Here is a 19,697-nt window from a genome sequence, read left to right on the forward strand (position 1 = left end):
ATAGATAGATAGATAGATAGATAGATAGATAGATAGATAGATAGATAGATAGATAGATAGATAGAGAGACAGACAGACAGACAGACAGACAGACAGACAGACAGACAGACAGACAGACAGACAGACAGACAGACAGATAGATAGATAGATAGATAGATAGATAGATAGATAGATAGATAGATAGATAGATAGATAGATAGATAGATAGATAGATAGATAGATAGATAGATAGATAGATAGATAGATAGATAGATAGATAGATAGATAGATAGATAGATAGATAGATAGATAGATAGATAGATAGATAGATAGATAGATAGATAGATAGAAAATTACGGCAGAACTCATCTCACTGTGACTCGAGCAATTTAGCGACAGACCGCATTCCCGACGTCATGCTTATTTGACACGTGTAGTGGTAATTCTGAGACTTGTTGCTTCGGCTATGTCACTTAATCTGATATTGTCCCACTTTGCTATGGCACTCCCTTGCCTATGGCACTGTCTTGCCTCCATATGCATGGATGCACGAAGACGACTCTATGATGCCGATGCAGTGGCGACGCAATGTCCAAAAGGAATGTTATCGATGGAATGACGAAAGCGTATAAGGACGGCGGCATGACGACATTAAGGTGTGGATATTTAAGTTATGACAACGTTTTAAAGACGGCAACGTGACGACGACATAAATCAATGGGATGGTGACGACAGCGCCACGATGAGGGTATAACGACAAGCGGGCAAAGTAGCGGGAATGACGAGGATGACACGACCCAGACGGTATGATAACGGATTCAATAATAGAATTTGTGTGACGACTACACAATGGCAACGACGACACGTCATCAGCGGCACATTTAAGAATGAATGGCGACAGCGTGATTACGATTGAATGACGAACAAGGAATGACGTCAATAGATCGATGAAGGTGGCACGACGACGGCTGGCAGACGGCAATCAGATGACGATACTGAAGTGAAGACAATGGCACAATGGCATGACGAGAATCGGGTATCGAAGTTACAATGAGGACGATGGAACGATCGACACGGCATCCCGGGGACGGTATGGCAACGAGTGCATGACTACGACTCTATGACGATGGTGCAATAAAGATTGTGGGATGACGAGTAGTGTAAGCTGACAAGGACGTGACGATAACCGTACATAAAATCCGCATAATGATTATGGCATGACGACGACCGAATGACGCGAGTGGGACGACGAAGCTAGAGGTACGACGATGACGCGACCACGACGGCATTACGGCGACGGCCTCACGATGCAAGCATGGTGGCGAGTGTCAGATGATGTCAGCATGGAAAGTGTGGCGTGATAACGAATGAATGACGACACTATGATTACTATACAACGAAGAAGGAAGATTGACGTTGATCGAACGAATAAGGTGGTACGACAACGATGACAAGGCAACAATGGGATGAAATTACTCAAGTGATAACAATGGTTAAAACATAAGCGGGACAAGGACGTAATGGCGACGGCTTGAAGAGAGTCGCATGAGAAAGCTGGCAACACGACGATGCAATGACCGCTACAGCAACACAACCCCTAACACATGTTAACACACATGTTGGTTGGTTGATTGATAGATTGATCGATTGATTGATTGATTCAAAGCGGCTGAAATAGGCAAAGAGTGCTATTCGAATTATTATTTGTACTCCTTTTATCAGTTTATTTCGTCTCCGTGTTTTCTACAGCAGGTACTTCAGAGGCATGCTTTTCGAAATAAATGAAAGTCAGCTACTAAGCTCTAGTTAGTATACATATCATTCCCGTAGTATCACCGTAGTTGTTTTGCTGCCCTGTTCATGCGGACCTGTGCTGCTTCCACAGGTCCGCATTGAACATGTTATATATAACCTGGTAGGGGCAATCAGCAGAATTCTCGCTGATGTTTTTACACCCCAACGGCCACGATGACGCCACCGTATGCCTCATACTAAAAAAAAAAAAATAATGGGGTTTTACGTGCCAAAGCCACTTTCTGATTCTGAGGCACGCCGTAGTATTTTGACCACCTGGGGTTCTTTAACGGATACCTAAATCTAAGTACACGGGTGTTCTCGCATTTCGCCCCCATCGAAATGCTGCTGCCACGGCCGGGATTCGATCCCGCGACCTCGTGCTCAGCAGCCTAACACCATAGCCACTGAGCAACCATATCGTATATATATATATATATATAGTATATATATATATATATATATATATATATATATATATATATATATATATATATATATATATATATATATATATATATATATATATATATATATATATATATACGATATGGTATGTATAGCAACCAGATATCGTATACAGCCTCTGCGCAATCAGTCCGGGTGGTTCTCTCTTGGAAAATTGTTATCACATGCACAAAACGAATTCCGTAGACATTACAAACTCCGTAAGCATTCATCTCGGCCGCAAAAAAAATACTACAATCAGGAAATCGATATTTACTATCCTAAATACATAAAATGCAGTTCCTGCGCTGCACGACACACTACGAATAGCGTGAGTAGCTGTCGCACTCCGTTCTCTAGTTAGCAAGAATTTGCACTGAAATCTCTCATTGCAATCTTTGAGTCCCGTGTTGCAAAACCACGCATTATTACGACGTAGAGGCACATACGTGATCTTGAAAGCGGCTTTCACATTTAAGATATTAGAGATTACTTTCGTGTTCCGATTACCAAACATAGCGCAGACAGTTCGCCGGAAGAGCAGCGCACATTGTTATCGAGATTGTAGTTTGTACCTTAGAGTTTCTGACACCTACTTGAGGGAAATTCAGTACTATATCTACACTGTAAAAAAGGCCTGTGAAAATAAGAATACGAAAAGGATGACAATTCTTTAGCGCAGCTTTTCTATTTTCCTTCCTTTTCTGTTTCTCGCGTTTTCTGTAGTTTCACTGACATTTTCTGTTGATGGTCCTTTCCCTTAGTAAAAAAATTGCATAGTTTACTTAGCGCAGAGAGCAACTTTTGCTTCTCTCATGATGGCAGCTTTCACGGTGTACGAAAAAGTCAAATGCTCGGAAGCAGTTGTAAAAATCTGCACAAATACAAGTAAGTTCGCTACATAGAACACATCAGATGGCACAAGACACCTGGCACTGCTCGAGACATCCGGGTAATTCCTCTGCGAGTTTATATAGCTGTGCTCTGAGCGACATGACTCAACCGATGAGCAGCTGTCGCTGTTTCGCAAATTAAGACCACTTCGTTCGTGCACATGAGATGCATCTGGCTATAGAGTTTGGCGAAACTGATGTCATTGAAGGTAGTAACATGATGTATAAATCTCATTTCGCTCACAGTATTGCTAAGTTTTCTACCTAATCGTACGTAAGTTCATTTCTGTTAAACAGAAGAGAAACGATGCCTTTCAGCCTAATCATAAAAAGTTCGTTTCGTATTCTTTTTTTTGTAAATTTATGAATCTCTGTTTCTCGCAATAAAAAAATTTGCACCAGAAGTAGAATTTATTTATCTGCGGTTTTTTTTCACATTCATTTTTTATGGTACACAAGGGGCAAGCATGGCGGTTCAGTCAAAACGATGAGTATAGTAGATATATTCGTAGTAGTACATGGATACTACATGTATTGTGTACAGTACATTTATTGGATTGTGGTACATGTAAATGTATTCGCCCAATTTTGTCCTTCTCGCTTCAGAGGACTTTATAACTTCGCAAATGGAGAAATTTAAGCAAACTATTGCGTAATGGATGTAGCAATTTGATGGCAATGATGACACATGAAACGAGAAACTAATTATCTAGCTGTGTCAAGAAAACCGTAATTGTTTTGAAATTTAGCAACGTAAAAAGTAATAAATAAGATAACAAAGACATTCGATTGTACAAGCTCAGGATTCGACAAATCTATGCACTGCTATCATCATCAGCAGCAGCAACAGCGGCAGCAGCGGCAGCAGCAGCAACGGCAACGGCGGCGGTGGCGCCGCCACCGCCGTTGGCGCCTGCTTTATGTCCACTGCAGGGTGAAGGCGTCTCTGTACTCGCCAGTTAATCCTGTCCTGGGCCAACCAATTCCAACTAGCACCTGCGAATTTCTTCATTTCATAACCCTGCCTAGTCTTCTGCCGTCCTAGATTGTACTTTCCTTCTCCTGGCACCCATTCTGTGACCTTAATGGTGTACCGGTTGCCTAACCTACACATTGCATGACCTGCCCAGCTCCATTTCTTTCTCCTAATCTCTATTCAAATATCGGCTATCCCCGTTTGCTCTCCGATTCAAACCGCTTCCTTTCTATTTCTTAACGTTATGCCTAGCAGTCTTTGTTCCATTTCTCTTTGCTCGGTCCTTAACTTGTTCTCAAGCTTCTTTGTCAGCCTCCAAGTTTCTGCGCCATATGTCAGCGCCGGTAAAATGCACTGATTGTACACCTTTCCTTTTAATGAAAAGGTAAGCTTGCAGTCAGGATCTGACGATGCCTGCCGTATGTGATCCAATCCATTTTTATTCTTCTATGAATTTCCTTCTCATAATAAGGGTTCCCTCTGAGTACCGTAATTGACCTAGGTAAACGTACTTCTTCACAGACACTAGCGACTGACTGGCGATCCTGAACGTTTGTTTCCTTGCCCGGCTATTGATCATTATCTTTGTCTTCTGCATATTAATCTTTATCCCCACTCTTATACTCTTTCTGTTAAGGTCCTCAATAATTCATTGTATTTTGTCCCCAGTGTTGCTGAACAGGACAATGTCATCTGCAAATGTAAGGTTGCCGAGATATTCGCCGTTGATCCTTACTCCCAAGCCTTCACCGGTTAAAAATTTGAATACTTCTTCTAAGCATGCATTGGGGAGATTGTGTCTCCTTGTCTTACCCCTTTCTTGATATGTCTCTTTCTACTTTTCCTGTGGAGAATTTAGGTAGCTGTGCAATCTCTGTAGATATTTTCCAAGATATTTACGTAAGCTTCCCGTACTCGTTGATTACATAATGCCTCTAAGACTGTTGTTATCTCTACTGCATCAAATGTATTTTTGTTATCTATGAAAGGCGTATGGAGAGGCTGGCTGTACTCTGCAGATTTCTCGCATAACTGATTGATCATGCGATCCATTGTACAGTATCTCTTCATGAAGCCAGCCTGTTCTCTTGGTTGATTGGATTCAAGTGATGCCTTTATTCTATTGGAAGTTATCTCGGTGAATATTTTGTACAATACTGAGAGTAAGCTAATGGGCCTATAATTTTTACGTTTCTTTTATTTTATAGACCAGTTAGCTTACTTCCAGTGTTCTACAAAATATTTACCAAGATAAGTTCCGATGGAATAAGGGCAACACTTGACTCCCAAGAGGGACTTGACTTGACTTGACTTGACTTGACCAAGAGAACAGGCTGGCTTCAGAAAGTGTACAGCGATATAATTCGTGGCCTCAGAGTTCCCTGTAGTAATTGTTGTAAGAAATTCTTATGTCTTGAACAGCTATCGACGGACTGTCTAGCGCTTAGAAATGTTTGAACAGCTACCGACGGCCTGTCTGGCGCTTAGAAATGTTGCTTCGCGAGACAAAATGCGAGCGTGGGCGGTAAACACCATGGCTTAAAGAATCGAAACGAAGCGAGAAGCATCAAGCAGCTTTAGGAACGTGTCTTATGGCGAAGCCGCCTTCGCCTGGCAACAGGCGCTTTGCGATAGGTAGGCTTGCTTGGCCATCGTCTGGGGCCTCTTCAATAAAAGTTATTACTTCTCCGAAGTTGGCTCCCTGAGAAATCCAGCCAGCTCGTCAGGATCAGCTTGTAATGTTTCTTTTTTTGCCGCATTACAATAAATTAACCATTATTCTGTCGCCGTCACACATCGTCATCATCCTCCTCATCGCCTCTCTATACTGTCGCCACACGCACTCGCGCAACACGCACAAACAATTTCTCGCCTTACACAAACATCTGGGCCCATCTGAAAACTGTTCACAGAATCCCAAGCGACGCTGGGTATAGCCAGCTACCCACAGAACGTTTCGCATACCATCGACTCTCAAAGTTCGTCATTGTACCCGCGTCATTTTTTGCCCACCCTGTTTGGGGAACCGTAGTGCCCGCAGTCTGCCAAAGAACAGAAACGGTGCACTCTAAACATATTTAAACCTTTATGGATGTGTAAAGGGTGTTCAGCTGTCGCAATGGGCCACCACCCACACGTTTGGTCATATTGTTAGTGGGAACCAATTGTGCCATCTTGTTTCCCGATTCTTTCTAGCATGTCAAGATGATGACAGCTGTGAAAGGCGACATAAAAAGAGCATTAAATGAAGTTTCATGTATATCCCTGTGAAATTCTCCTGACGAATATTGCTGTGTGCCCTAGGCTGCCAGAACGATTACATAGTTTTCAACTACGGCTGTTATCATCGCACGTTGCCATCCCCTAAAAGTTATTGCAAAGCCCTAACGGCAGGGATGTCACCCGTCTGACAAGCAAACGCATTGAAGGGTGCAAATATTTTTGCAGTGTGGCTCTGCACCGCGATTCTCTTACACCGGCTGCATCACAAAGTAATTTCAGAAAACGGATTCGTTTTGTATTGTGTTGTTGTTTTCAAATTGAAGATTGCAAAAGCGACCATACGTACTGTTTGACAGTGCTACCATGGTGACCACGAAGGCGAGCAGAATGATGAGTGGCGCAGAGTACGCGACCCATTTGGGTCGTTGGCCGCCGCTGCGTTGGAAGAAATGGGTCGAATAAAAAAAGCGTGGAACGGCATCCGTTTCAGAGCGGCGTTCGCAAGTATACATGCCTTTACGCGCGCTCCTCTGATAGCTGAACACAATCAAACCGGCTGTGTATGGCGTAGCGGCTTTGATGTTGCGCCGCTAAGCCCGAGGACGCGGAGGATCAAATCGCGACCCCGGCGGCCGCATTTCCATGGCAGCTAAATGCGAAGAACGCCCGACGCACCATGCATTTGAGGCACGTCAAAGAGCCCCGGGTAGTGAAAATTATTTCGGAGACCACCCTACAGCGGTCCTTATAATCGTATCGTGGTTCTGGCGCGGAAAACACCAGAAATAAAAAAAAGAAATAAGACGCTATTGGGCCGGTGAATGAACTTGTTAATAGAGCTTAAAGAAGTGACGCTATTCCGTACCGCACCCATACTCGGCCACAGCTTAACAGCACTCCCACAGTTTAACAGTTCCTTCATATTTATTTACTTGAACGACCTCCTTTTCCTTTATTTCTCGCTTTATTCATCAAACTTTGGATAGGGCTCGCACTTTTGGGTACTCACTTCTCTAACTTCCTATTAGCACTGTTATATTGACAAGGCAGCTCACGATAATGCTCCACCCGCCGACATTCAACACTCCACTTGTTTTTCTACGGTCAAGCGCTTTCCTCGCGTTTGAAATATTTTCATACTTACTTGCTTAGTAACGGCCTTTTCTTCTTACTCACAAACATTGGTTAGAATGTTACAAGTAATTCTCACCAGCTGCGGCCCTAAACCCTCACGTTCCTAACTCGTCAGCTGTGGTGATACGTCATCAGTCGTATATTAACCACGTTATGCGAGTCCTCAAAGTGCGCACCATACTCTAAACATATGGGTAAATATATAAATATGCATATTATGGCACAAGAAGTCATTGAAAGCGCGAAAAGAATTTCGTAGTACTTTCAACACTGCGAAAATGGTGCCGTACCTTATTAAGGGAGGTTTGTCCCTCACAATATGCAGACATATTTTCGTTCAGTTTCTTCCCTAATACAGTCTAATGGTATACATTTTGCAATGGCCCTGTACCCAAACAGACATTCTTGTTAAGCTCTCTTAGAATGGTATTGTTCATTTAATACCCAATTTGCGCTATGAACCATATGAAGGTCAACCGAGTTAGCCCCATTTTTTTCCCTCAGATATATGAAGTCATCTCTTTAACTAACTTCATTTGTAGCGTAAAGCAGCAGTGTCTTAAGAACATTCCAATTTAGAAAAAAAATTATTCAATTTAAATATGTCACTTCACGGCAATTGTCTAGTAGGAAGTAGATTAAGTAATGTAATGATTCAATCACTGGAAGTACTAGTATTAACACAAACTGCACGTGGATATGTAAATATAGTATTTCACTGAATAGGCGTTTCATAGTCTGGCCGCCATGGCGATTTCACAAACTTCTCATCGAAGGCTACATTAGTATAGCGCCAATATATTGGAAAGTGCCGATCAAAATTATTCGTCATGTCCTACTTGCATAAACTACCAGGATAAGAAATATAAAACATTCCACTTTTCTTATCATTCTTTTCAGATGCTACAAGCTGATTTAATTGGTAAATATTATTTAGTAGTCTTGTAGCACATGTGTTTCTGTTCATCTGGCTTTCTATGCAAAATAAGTGTAATTAGTTTTTTACAGCTGTAACTTAACCGCTATCTTTTAACTAAAAGCAACCTCGCATCTTATTTGTACACAATAATGTTTTTGAACGTTATCTTTCTTGTATGATTGTGTATTTCATTTGATATCTCAGCGTTTATCTAGCCATATACATTTGCAACATATTATTAAGAGTCAGATTTCAATTCTTGGTTGTCTCTCTTCTACTTCCTTCTGCTTCCCTATCCGTCAATTAGATATCTCCGAAATTTCCCCCCAGCAAATCTACACTAATCTTTCCCTTATAAAATTGACTCAACCTGAGCATCTGTTTAATGGATGGGTCAAAAATGCGTTTTCGATGTCATACGTGCGCGCCACGCGACATTAGTGGCCATTTTTTTTTTCTGTTACGCCATCAATAAGAGAGCACTAATTAGCTGCGCGAACTGAACAACTCGCCTCCTAGAGCTGAAACTATGCATTAGAGCAGCTCTACGCACTTTTTTTTTTTTACTCTGCTTGAACGCGCTACTGTAGCGTGTTGTCCGAGAACATACCAGACGTGCTCCCCCGTCAGCAAGAGTTCACTGTGTTGGATTTCTGCAATAAAGGTTATTTCATGCTGCGCGTATGATGATTCTACAGTCGACCGATTCTTTAGCAGTACCGCTCAAGCGGCGACTGGCCGGTCGGTCAGTGCCTTCTAACCGCGCGAAGCGACGAGGTCAGCAAGAGCTGCGCATGCGCACGAACTTCACTGGCAGTCGTTGTCTCCGACAAGCCGCGGAACTTGCACCGAGTTGACCGTGCCACGGGCTGTGTGGTGCTGGCATGGAAGGAGCCTAGCAGACGAAACTAGCGCTTCCAGCGATCTTGGTGCGCATGCGCTACACTCCTGCTGATCTCGTCGCTTCGCGCGGTAAGAAGGCCCTGACCGGTCGACCAGGCAGTCAACGCTCGCGCGGTACTGTTAAAGAAACGGTCGACTATACCTTCAGTGAATGCCTATGAATGCAAATTTTCCACGGCACTCGTCAATTTCAGTTTCTGCGCGTGAACATCGATTAACTTCACTTTTTTTTTCGCCAAAACGGTCACACGCATCTTCTTGCTTACAGGTGTGCACGTACTCAACAACCGTGCCTCAGGGGAAATGTAGCTTTTACTAGTGAACAAATGCAGCCCTGTCAACAGCCAGGGCAATCCTCCTCGTCTTTTGTCTCAGCCAAGTTCAGGAAGTGCACAGGCGTTAAGTTTGCGTGCTACACAATAATGACCAAAATTTACTGAAAAAAGTGTTTTTTTGTTCACTTACGTATGCGGTCGCGACTCTGACACTGTGAGAGCAAAATACAAGCGCAAAACAAGGGTAACTGTAAGCTTATAGCTTTGACTTGCTTTATAATCCTTGCTAATGCACAGTACTTACCCTCAGTATTCTGTGCGATGGACTGATCTGCGAATAAAAAATATTTGTTCTTTTTTGCACTGATCCAAGTGGCGAATCGCAAAAACTTGTGGCCCAATGTGGCAGCATAGCGGACGGCCGAGCGAGCCGGAGCGAGTGCCCCCAAATGTCGCAACATTCTGCTTCCACGTGAACGCACGTCATGACGTCATAACACATTCCCGTCCCGAGAAAGAAAAGCTTGCATGGTGAATTATTTAGGGCTCTCTGAGGTTTGCTTGTACTTACCCTATGGCGTTAAGGTTGCCTACACTCTTTAATGTAAACAAAATATTGAAACGCCGAAATCTTCATGCAAGCATCCTTTTAACACAGATGACAGGACAGGAGAAAAAGCGCTTACAAAACACCATTCTAATTCAGCACGTTACACACACATCTAGGTATATATATAGTTATACGACATTCGCGATATATGTGAAAACACGGCTTTCGGATCGCTCTTTGCACAAAAATTGTCTAGGCGCATCTGCGCCTCCATTAATCCCTGTACTGTCGCTTATTTGGCACAATGAATTGAACATTTGTGGTTCCAATTTAACACAAGCAATTAAGCCGTACGCTTACACGCGGAGCCCAACGACAGGGAGAGTGCCAGCTTGCTAAATAACACCTTATTATTTATTTATTTATTTTTTATTTATTTACTTACTTACTTATTTATCTATTTATTTATTCATTCATTCATTCATTTATTTATTTACTTTATCTATTTATTCAATATGGCGGAGGCGTAACAACAGCCCATAGCCTTTTTGTGTGAAACAAAAGGCAACAAGCGCTGGCACTGGTCAGACACGCCATTCAGGCGACTGACTTGCTCAAGCAGGTGGAGGCTTAGATGCTGGAGTACACCGAAAAGCTAATCATAGACATTGTGGAGCAGCATCGAGGCAGCAGCCGAGCATTCTGTGCACGATGTCAATAGGCACTACTCCCAATTGATTATTTTCCTTGATCCTACAAGGCCTGCTGCGTCGAACAGAGGCTGGCTGTGAACATGTGCGACCGCGTCACCTCCAACATGGCGTCTTGGTCTTTACAGCAGTGTGCTAACGCCGCGTTGTGTAGGGGGGCTGCGGGGGGCCGTCACTGAGAGACTAATAATGACACAAGGATAAAATATTGCCTAAGGCTCCTGTTGCGAAAGCACCACACAATATCTACACACACTATCAAGTCCCAACGTGCATTTGCTACAGAAGAGGAATTCAGTCGATAATTGAGACTGAAGATAGCCTTCTTCAAGGGGCTCAGAAAACAGCGGTTAAGGGATAAAATTTAAAGAAATTGAGACAAACGACTTCTTGTCTGAAACATCTTTGCGTTTTCTGAAGCCATCATTATGTCCTCAAATGCCTGGCGTAGCCTCTATGCCTTGCCTGGTGACGTAACACGTAACAAAAGAAATAAAACACCAAACATCGAGGGGACAGTCACAAAGGGAAACCAACAGATAACGTTATCGAGCACAAAAAGTATAACGTGGCTATGTGAGACATACTTCTTTGCTGCTATCTCACAAATAGCTTGATTATCGTTAATATTTGATGTAGGTTGGGCTCATATGATATTTCCCTTCATTTTAAGTCCCTATTGGCGCTGTTTCGATTTTTCTAGGTTTAATCCTCCTGTAATTTTACTATTACTTCCTCTTCATGTACGACGGCAGCTGAGGAAGCACATATAGATATGTGATTAACCATCAATTAAAGATAACTGAAAGATAGCACTCGACTGTACCTCTCGGTGTGTTTCATTTCAGTGTTTCGCACTGATCGGCATATTTGTCACTGTCGTACATGCACCTCAAAGGAAGGTATACAAAGGTCTACTGGACCTCGGCGATACTATTTGCATAATTGTATTCACCACTCATAAACCTGCATAGCACGTATGACAGGCTCACCTGGAATTTCTAGTTGCTCCTCGGTTCCCATCTCTGTTGGCGAAAAGAAAAAAAATTGTGTTAAGGTGAGCTTGAGCTTGGCACTGGCATCAGCAGCATGTGAGATTTCAGTGTTGAAATCTGTACACCGTTCTTCCTTTTTTCTTTCTTTTTCTTTGGGGGGGGGGGGGGGGGAGGGCACATCACAACACTAACTGTTTCGCCCATCTTTCAAGGGAACATGTTAGTGTATAGTACGTGCCAACTTGCCTAGTACGTGTGCCGTTGCCTGGCTGTGTAGCACATCAGTTGTGATTTGTGGCACTGGGTCTATTACACACTTCTGCACGCTGCATTGGGATAACTTCAGCCGACGCTTGTGTCTGGAGTGTTATCATAGTGTGAGCCTGACATTGAAGTGTTTACTTTAAGAGTGGGCCCCACTGCACGCTATAAAAAGCGCTGCTTCCACATTTCGCCAACAAATGGTGGACGCAATACGATATCGCACTGTCCGCACGAAGTGTTGTGTGAGCAGTGATGTAAAATTTAAGCGCACCAGAGAAGGAGCTGTGCCCTCTGTACTTCGTGACAACCTAACCATTATATTCAAGCTCCACCCATAACATTGCATTGCATCTGCTCTCCATGCAAGTTGTTCCCGAACATAGAGATATGAGAATTAGGGCCTTTTCTGCCATGGGGATAATATTGTTGCGGGAAGAAAGCAGGCCCACGAGTGTAAAATAACTTATATTTACAAATGATGGATATGGCGTTCAGGCAACCGCCAGACTTCGTCTTTCTCTAGTCCAATTCAACGTCTTCCTTCACTTCACCGTAACATCACCCTCCCGGTGGGGGAGCTCCGTCCCGGTGCAAGTTAAACAGCCTCACTTATTGGGGGGACATAGGGCTTGAGCCTGGTGACGTGAACAACATCACTGGTTAAGTTGGGAGGCACGGAAGGCTGACCGAGTGGGGCGATCTCGTAGGTCACGTCGGACAGTTGGCGTAAGATCTGGTACGGACCAGAAAAACGGGACAGTAATTTTTCCGACAAGCCGACACGAGGTGAAGGCGTCCAGAGAAGGACAAGGGAACCAGGTGAAAAATGGTGGTCTCAGTGCCGAAGGTCGTAGCGTCGCTTTTGAGAAGCTTGCGAGACTGTGAGGCGATGACGGGCGACATCTCGGGCCTGGGCGGCTAAGTCAATAGCATCGCGAGCGTAAGCAGTGCTGGGTGACTGTACTGCGGAAGGTAGCAACGTGTCAAAAGGCAAGGTGGGGTCGCGGCCGTACAAAAAGAAAAATGGTGAAAATCCGGCCGTGTCGTGACGGGACGAGTTGTATGCGAAAGTGACGTATGGTAAAGCGACGTCCCAGTCGCGGTGATCGTTGGAAACGTACATGGCGAGCATTTCAGTGAGTGTGCGGTTGAGTCGCTCGGTGAGGCCGTTCGTTTGAGGGTGGTACGCGGTAGCAATCCGATGTTCTGTAGAACAGGAGCGGAGCAGATCATCGACGACCTTCGATAGAAAGTAGCGGCCGCGATCCGTCAGCAACTGGCGAGGGGCGCCGTGGTGCAGGATGACGTCTTTTAGTAAGAAGTCGGCGACATCTGTAGCGCAGCTGGTTGGCAGGGCTCGTGCGATGGCATATCTAGTGGCATAATCGGTTGCTACAGCAATCCATTTGTTTCCTTTGATGGAAATTGGAAACGGACCAAGGAGGTCGAGGCCCACACGGAAGAAGGGCTCTGTAGGTATATCAATGGGTTGAAGCAAACCAGCGGGAGGCATAGCAGGCGTCTTCCGGCGCTGACACAGGTCGCAAGAAGCGGCATAACGGCGCACAGAGCGATAAATGCCAGGCCAGAAGAAGCGGCGCCGCAGGTGGTCGTAAGTACGAGTGACGCCCAGATGTCCAGCAGTAGGAGCGTCATGAAGTTGCTGGAGCACGGTGAGTCGAAGGTGCTTGGGGACGACTAGGAGGAGCTCCGGGCCGTCAGGACGAACGCTACGACGGTATAAAGTTCCATCGCGCAAGGTGAACATCCGAAGGGACGGGTCATTGGGCGAGGAGCTTAGGCGTTCCATAAGTGTTCGAAGAACAGGATCCTTGCGCTGCTCGTCGCCAATGTGGAGGAAGCCGGAGAGGGACAGAATACTGATGTCCGAGTCTGCATCGGTATCGTCCGGTTGATCCACGGGATTGCGGGACAGGCAGTCAGCGTCTTTATGCAGGCGTCCTGACTTATATATAATAGAAAATGTATATTCTTGTAGGCGCAATGCCCAACGTGCAAGTCGTCCAGTTGGGTCCTTCAAAGAGGAGAGCCAGCAGAGGGCGTGATGGTCGGTGACAATGCAGAAGCTCCGACCGAAAAGGTACGGGCGAAATTTCGCGACCGCCCATACGAGCGCGAGACATTCTCTCTCAGTAATGGAGTAATTTCGCTCGGGCGTAGAAAGGCGGCGGCTAGCGTAAGCGATGACACGGTCTTGGCCCTGTTGACGCTGAGCGAGGACAGCGCCGATGCCATGACCACTCGCGTCAGTTCGTACTTCAGTGGGCGCAGAAGGGTCAAAGTGGGAGAGAATCGGGGAAGTGGTAAGCCGCTCAATCAGGGTAGAGAAGGCTTTCTCCTGTAGCGGTCCCCAAGAGAAAGAGGCGTCTTTCTTAAGAAGGTCAGTGAGAGGGTGAGCGATGTCCGCAAAATTTTTCACAAATCGCCGAAAATAAGAGCATAAGCCCAGAAAACTACGGACATCGTTCGTTGAACAAGGTACAGGAAAATTTCGCACGGCGTGAACTTTCTGTGGATCAGGTTGGATTCCGGCGGCGTTGACGAGATGACCAAGCATGTTAATTTCACGGCGACCGAAATGGCACTTGGAGGAGTTTAGCTGAAGGCCAGCCCTGCGAAACACGGAGAGTATGGTTGTGAGGCGCCGCAGGTGGCTCTCAAAGTTCGGCGAAAACACAATCACATCGTCGAGGTAACACAGGCATGTAGACCACTTCAAGCCGCGCAAGAGAGAGTCCATCATGCGCTCGAATGTAGCTGGCGCATTGCATAATCCAAAGGGCATGACTTTAAATTGGTACAGACCGTCCGGTGTGACAAAGGCGGTTTTCTCGCGATCCATCTCATCGACGCTAATCTGCCAATAGCCGGAGCGGAGGTCAATTCATGAAAAGTATTGGGATCCGTGAAGGCAGTCAAGAGCGTCATCAATGCGAGGCAAGGGATAAACATCCTTCTTTGTTATCCGGTTGAGGTGACGGTAGTCAACGCAGAAGCGCCACGAGTTATCTTTTTTCTTTACTAAGACAACCGGTGATGCCCACGGGCTACTGGAGGGTTCAATGATGTCCTTGTCCATCATCCTGTCTACTTCTTTCTGTATGATGGCCCTTTCTGTCGCCGAGACACGATATGGCCGCCTATGAATGGGGCTGGCGTCACCGGTGTTGATGCGATGCGTGACAACAGATGTCTGGCCAAGTGGACGGTCGTCCAAATCAAAGATGTCCCGATAAGATGACAGGAGATGACGAAGAGCTGTTGTTTGCTCGGAAGGAAGGTCGGGGGCGATCATCTTAGAAACATCGTCCGCAGGCGTCGAGTACGAAGGAGTGGATGACAAAGGTCCGTTCGTACTGAGGAAGGATTCAGAGGTCAAAAAAGAAATCTGAAATTCTTCCAAAGGAGTGATATGCGCTATGGCGATACCGTGTGGCAAAACATGTGACGAGAACCCAAAGTTGAGGATGGGCACGCGAGCGCAGTTTTCGCGGATCCGAATTAAGGTGCTCGGTAGGGCAATATTACGCGACAAAACCACGTCAGTAAGCGGCGACAGGACGTACTCGCCATCAGGTACGGGAGGACAGGGCGTCAGCAGGACATTTGTGGCAGCCTGTGGAGACAGCCTTGCAAATTCAGCAGCACATAAGCGGTGTGGAGCACAAGTGGTTGCGTCGGCAGGAAGCGGCAGGTCCAACTGTACAACACCTGCGGAGCAGTCAATTTGGGCAGAGTGTTTCGAAAGGAAGTCGAGGCCGAGAATTAGGTCGTGTGGGCAGTGTTCAAGGACGATAAATAGAACAACGGTATAATGGCCCCCAATGGTCACACGTGCTGTGCACATTCCAAGGACAGGTGACGTACTCCCATCGGCGACTCGCACGGTGCACGGTACGGCGGGGGTCAGAACCTTTTTGAGCCGGCGGCGGAGAGCAGCGCTCATAACTGAAAGCTGCGCTCCTGTATCAACGAGAGATCTAACAGGAACGCCATCGACTTCAATGTCCAGCAGGTTTCCACATGTAGGCAGGGTCAATAGAGGATTTGTGGGCCGGGTCGGAGTTGCAGCTTTACCTCCGGGAGCTGCACCGCCTAGTTTCCCGAAGCGAAGCGACCGGTTGCAGAAGGGGACGAAGAGCGGTGAACGAGAGGCGAACGGGACCTACGACCTTGCGGATACGGGGATCGGCTGGATCTTGGTGGAGCACTGTCGGCGTTGATGTTCCTAGTCGGCGTATAGGGCGAGAAAGTGCGATTGTCGGGTACTTGGCTGTAGTGACTCGGAGACGACCACCGAGGAGGCGACGACCAGTGGTTGCGGCAATGACGGGCGATGTGTCCAATACCGGAACAATTAAAACAGATGGGTTTATCATCCGCTGTGCGCCATTCAGCTGGGTTGCGACGGAGTGGTGGAAAGCTTTGCGTCCGGGAGCGAGCGGTCGGAGAAATTTGGTAGGTGTTGGTATGGCGGACTGAGCAGAGAGATGGAATGCCCAAACTTGCTATTTCCTCCCGAACGACCGCTTGTATAAGGGAGATAGCGGGTACGCTTTCCCGACAGTCTGAACGAACGGGAGCCGAGGCCATGGCCTCAAGCTCACGGCGAACGATGCGCGTTATTTCTTCCGGTCCTGCGGGCTGAACGAACCGCGGCGGGTCTTCGCAAGAAGATGTCGCGGCGGTATTGGGCAACCGGTCGAAAGTTTGAGTGACGCGGCGGCCCTTCGCTTGTTCGAAGCGCCGGCACTCCTTAATAATTGCATCCACAGTGGCACAATCCTTACACATCAAGAGATTGAAGGCATCGTCTGCAATACCTTTCAATATATGGCCAATCTTGTCTGCCTCGGTCATGTTGTCATCAGCCTTGCGACAGAGGGCCAGCACATCCTGTATGTACACGACATAGGATTCTGTGGACGTCTGAGCGCGGCACGCAAGTTCTTTTTTAGCTGCCAGCTGACGACCGACAGGTCTGCCGAACAGGTCTCGCATTTTTTCTTTGCAAACATCCCAGCTCGTTAGGTCAGCTTCATGTGTGTCATACCATTGCTTCGCAGTTCCCTTCAGATAAAATATTACGTTTGCAAGCATCATTGTAGGATCCCACCTGTTGTTGTCGCACACTCGCTCGTACATCGTAAGCCAGTCCTCGACGTCGACGTTGTCCGTGCCACAAAATGTTCCCGGGTCCCGTGGGTGAGGATGACCGTGGGCACGGGCTGCCGAGGCGTTGTCGCTTGTGTCGGTTGATTTGCCATTGTGGCAGCAGGTAGATGACGTCCGCTGCGAAGTTCCGTGGTGGTACCCCGCACCTCCACCAAAATGTTGCGGGAAGAAAGCAGGCCCACGAGTGTAAAATAACTTATATTTACAAATGATGGATATGGCGTTCAGGCAACCGCCAGACTTCGTCTTTCTCTAGTCCAATTCAACGTCTTCCTTCACTTCACCGTAACAATATTTTCTGTGTTAGTAATTTGGCTAGCCCGAGAACGGCAATTTTAATTGCATAAGTATTTATTTGAGAGTTCAGCACGCCATTTTTCTGGCAAAGCTGTAATTGCGTGCTGTTGAATACTTGGCGCGTTGAAAACCCCCGTTTATTCCTTTGTGGTCTTAATCATATGCAAGAGCCACGATATTTTTCCGAAAAAAACTGACATCGAGAAAACCTAACAAAACATTATTTGCAGAAATATCACAGACTGCTAAATACATAATTTATTGATCCTGTATCATAAACAGATATTGATTTCCCTGATATTTCACTAATGGTCACACGTCGCTTCACGCTGAGGTCAAGCCTCTGCGCTGTAACCTTAGAACACGCTGGCTAATCCGTAGTACCAACCTTTGGTAGCACAAGAATGCTCTTGAAGTAATATTTGCCATTATTTTGCGCGGCTATGTTCTGTGAAATAACAATTCTGAAAAAGCACATGCTGCTTACAACATCTTGAGTTGTCAATGCGTGGCAAAAAGGATCAATTCGCTGCGAAAAACTTCAGCAGGAATTTTATCCCCTTTATTCTGTCCTTCTTTTTCTGCCGTTTCGATGCACACATTAAAGAAATATTCACTTTGTTGTAATAATGGGGACCAGACAGGGTGCATGTCCAATCACATCAGCCCAATTCACTGCTAAGTAGAAACAATGCAGTGCGTAGCATACACAATTCCTTCTATTTTGGCCGCAGTCCACGTTTGAGCTAGAGGCAATTTGAAACTTCCTACGGTCGTAGCTTGAGAGAGTTGGCGATGGCTCGCCTTCTACGTACAGCACACAAGATATGAAGACACACAAAGAAATACTGGCAGAAGAGTACAGCGCTGCCTGCGTGAGCCATTATACAGTGAAAGCTCGTTAATTCGAACTTCAATAATTCGAATTTATGGATAATTCGAACTGTACGATTTGGTCCGGCCAAGCTCCACAGAAGTCTATGTATAAAAAAAGTCCGTTAATTCGAACGCGAGAAGGTTCCCTCACGGATAATTCGAACTACGCTCACCTGGCACACGGCCAGAGAAACGCGCCTACTGCCTACACACAAGGCTGTATTGCCTCCGAAACGGAGAGAACGGCGAGAGAAGGCAAAATCGGAAAAAGATCTAACCGACGCGGGGTCAGCCAAAAGGCGGCGGCGGCTGCCGCCTCTCCGTTCTACGTACCCTCCGTGACTTCTTGCCCGTTGCGAATCTCGGAGGCTTCGCAAATCTTGTACAGCTGCTAATGTTGCGCGGAGATGGCACGGCAAGCGCCAAAACACAGCGAATCAAGTACGTCGCAGCTGCGCTTGCAATCAAGAACCAACGAATAAGGGCCTTCGCCACCTTCACATGTTCAGCGTCTTTGTCTCGGCAGTCTTCGTCGGTTGTGCACCTCTGTTTTCAGCTTAGGAGGTATCGGCCGTCGCGATTCATTGTGATGGTGTTAAGCCTCGGCTAACGTCCGTTTCGGTGGACATCGGTGGTGTGGCACAGTCGGACCCAGAGCTTCGACTTGAAGATGGCGTGTGCCCGCGGCACACGCCATCACTTTCTGACACGCCAAATTTCTGACATGCCCTACTGCTTCCAAATCGCAGTGTACTGTTGCTCTCCTGCACTTTCGTTAGTTCGAACTTTCGTTAATTCGAGCTGAAGCGGCTTCCCCTTGCGGTTCGAATTAACGAGCTTTTACTGTATCTTTATGTCGTAACCTTGCATGCGGCTTGCATTTATGGTCATGAAACCTGCTTGGCGATCAACCACCGCTCATCGTTCCTAGACGCGTCAGCAACCAAAGAGATCTGGCACGCCTGCGGTAAATCACTGCTCTTTCTTTTTTTCAAAAAATGTAGCGTGGAGCTGTGCCTGGTGCTTGGCAAAATACCAATTAAGCTAACAAAGAAGGAGACACTCACCCATAACAAGTGATCGGAACACTGCGGAAGATAAGGATGCGGAACTAATGCATTCTGGCACTTACCCACTGCAGCGCATTCGAGAACATTAAAGGGATATCCTTTTTTTATGGTCCTCCTATTTTGTAGTACAGTAAAAGCTCGTTAATTCGAACCGCAAGGGGAAGCCGCTTCAGTTCGAATTAACGAAAGTTCGAAC

General features: G+C 46.1%; 1 protein-coding gene across 2 annotated transcripts in view; it reads right to left on the reverse strand.

The window, feature by feature from the left end:
• The window catches only part of LOC135904998 (uncharacterized), a 56,362-nt gene extending 36,820 nt beyond the window's left edge, over positions 1-19,542 (reverse strand). Inside the window, exons 1-5 of one of the 2 annotated variants that reach the window (XM_065435995.1) lie at positions 19,499-19,542; positions 11,796-11,828; positions 9,848-9,874; positions 9,734-9,755; positions 6,659-6,747 (exon numbers count right to left, since the gene is read on the reverse strand). In XM_065435995.1, coding sequence (XP_065292067.1) covers positions 6,659-6,747; positions 9,734-9,755; positions 9,848-9,874; positions 11,796-11,828; positions 19,499-19,502 — 175 coding nt within the window. In that variant the 5' untranslated portion in view covers positions 19,503-19,542. The remainder of the gene's footprint in view (positions 1-6,658; positions 6,748-9,733; positions 9,756-9,847; positions 9,875-11,795; positions 11,829-19,498) is intronic. The other variant, XM_065435997.1, reaches the window with a different exon arrangement.
• Positions 19,543-19,697: the final 155 nt, after the last annotated feature.

This window comes from Dermacentor albipictus, chromosome 6, assembly GCF_038994185.2.
Source record: "Dermacentor albipictus isolate Rhodes 1998 colony chromosome 6, USDA_Dalb.pri_finalv2, whole genome shotgun sequence".
NCBI lineage: Eukaryota > Metazoa > Arthropoda > Arachnida > Ixodida > Ixodidae > Dermacentor > Dermacentor albipictus.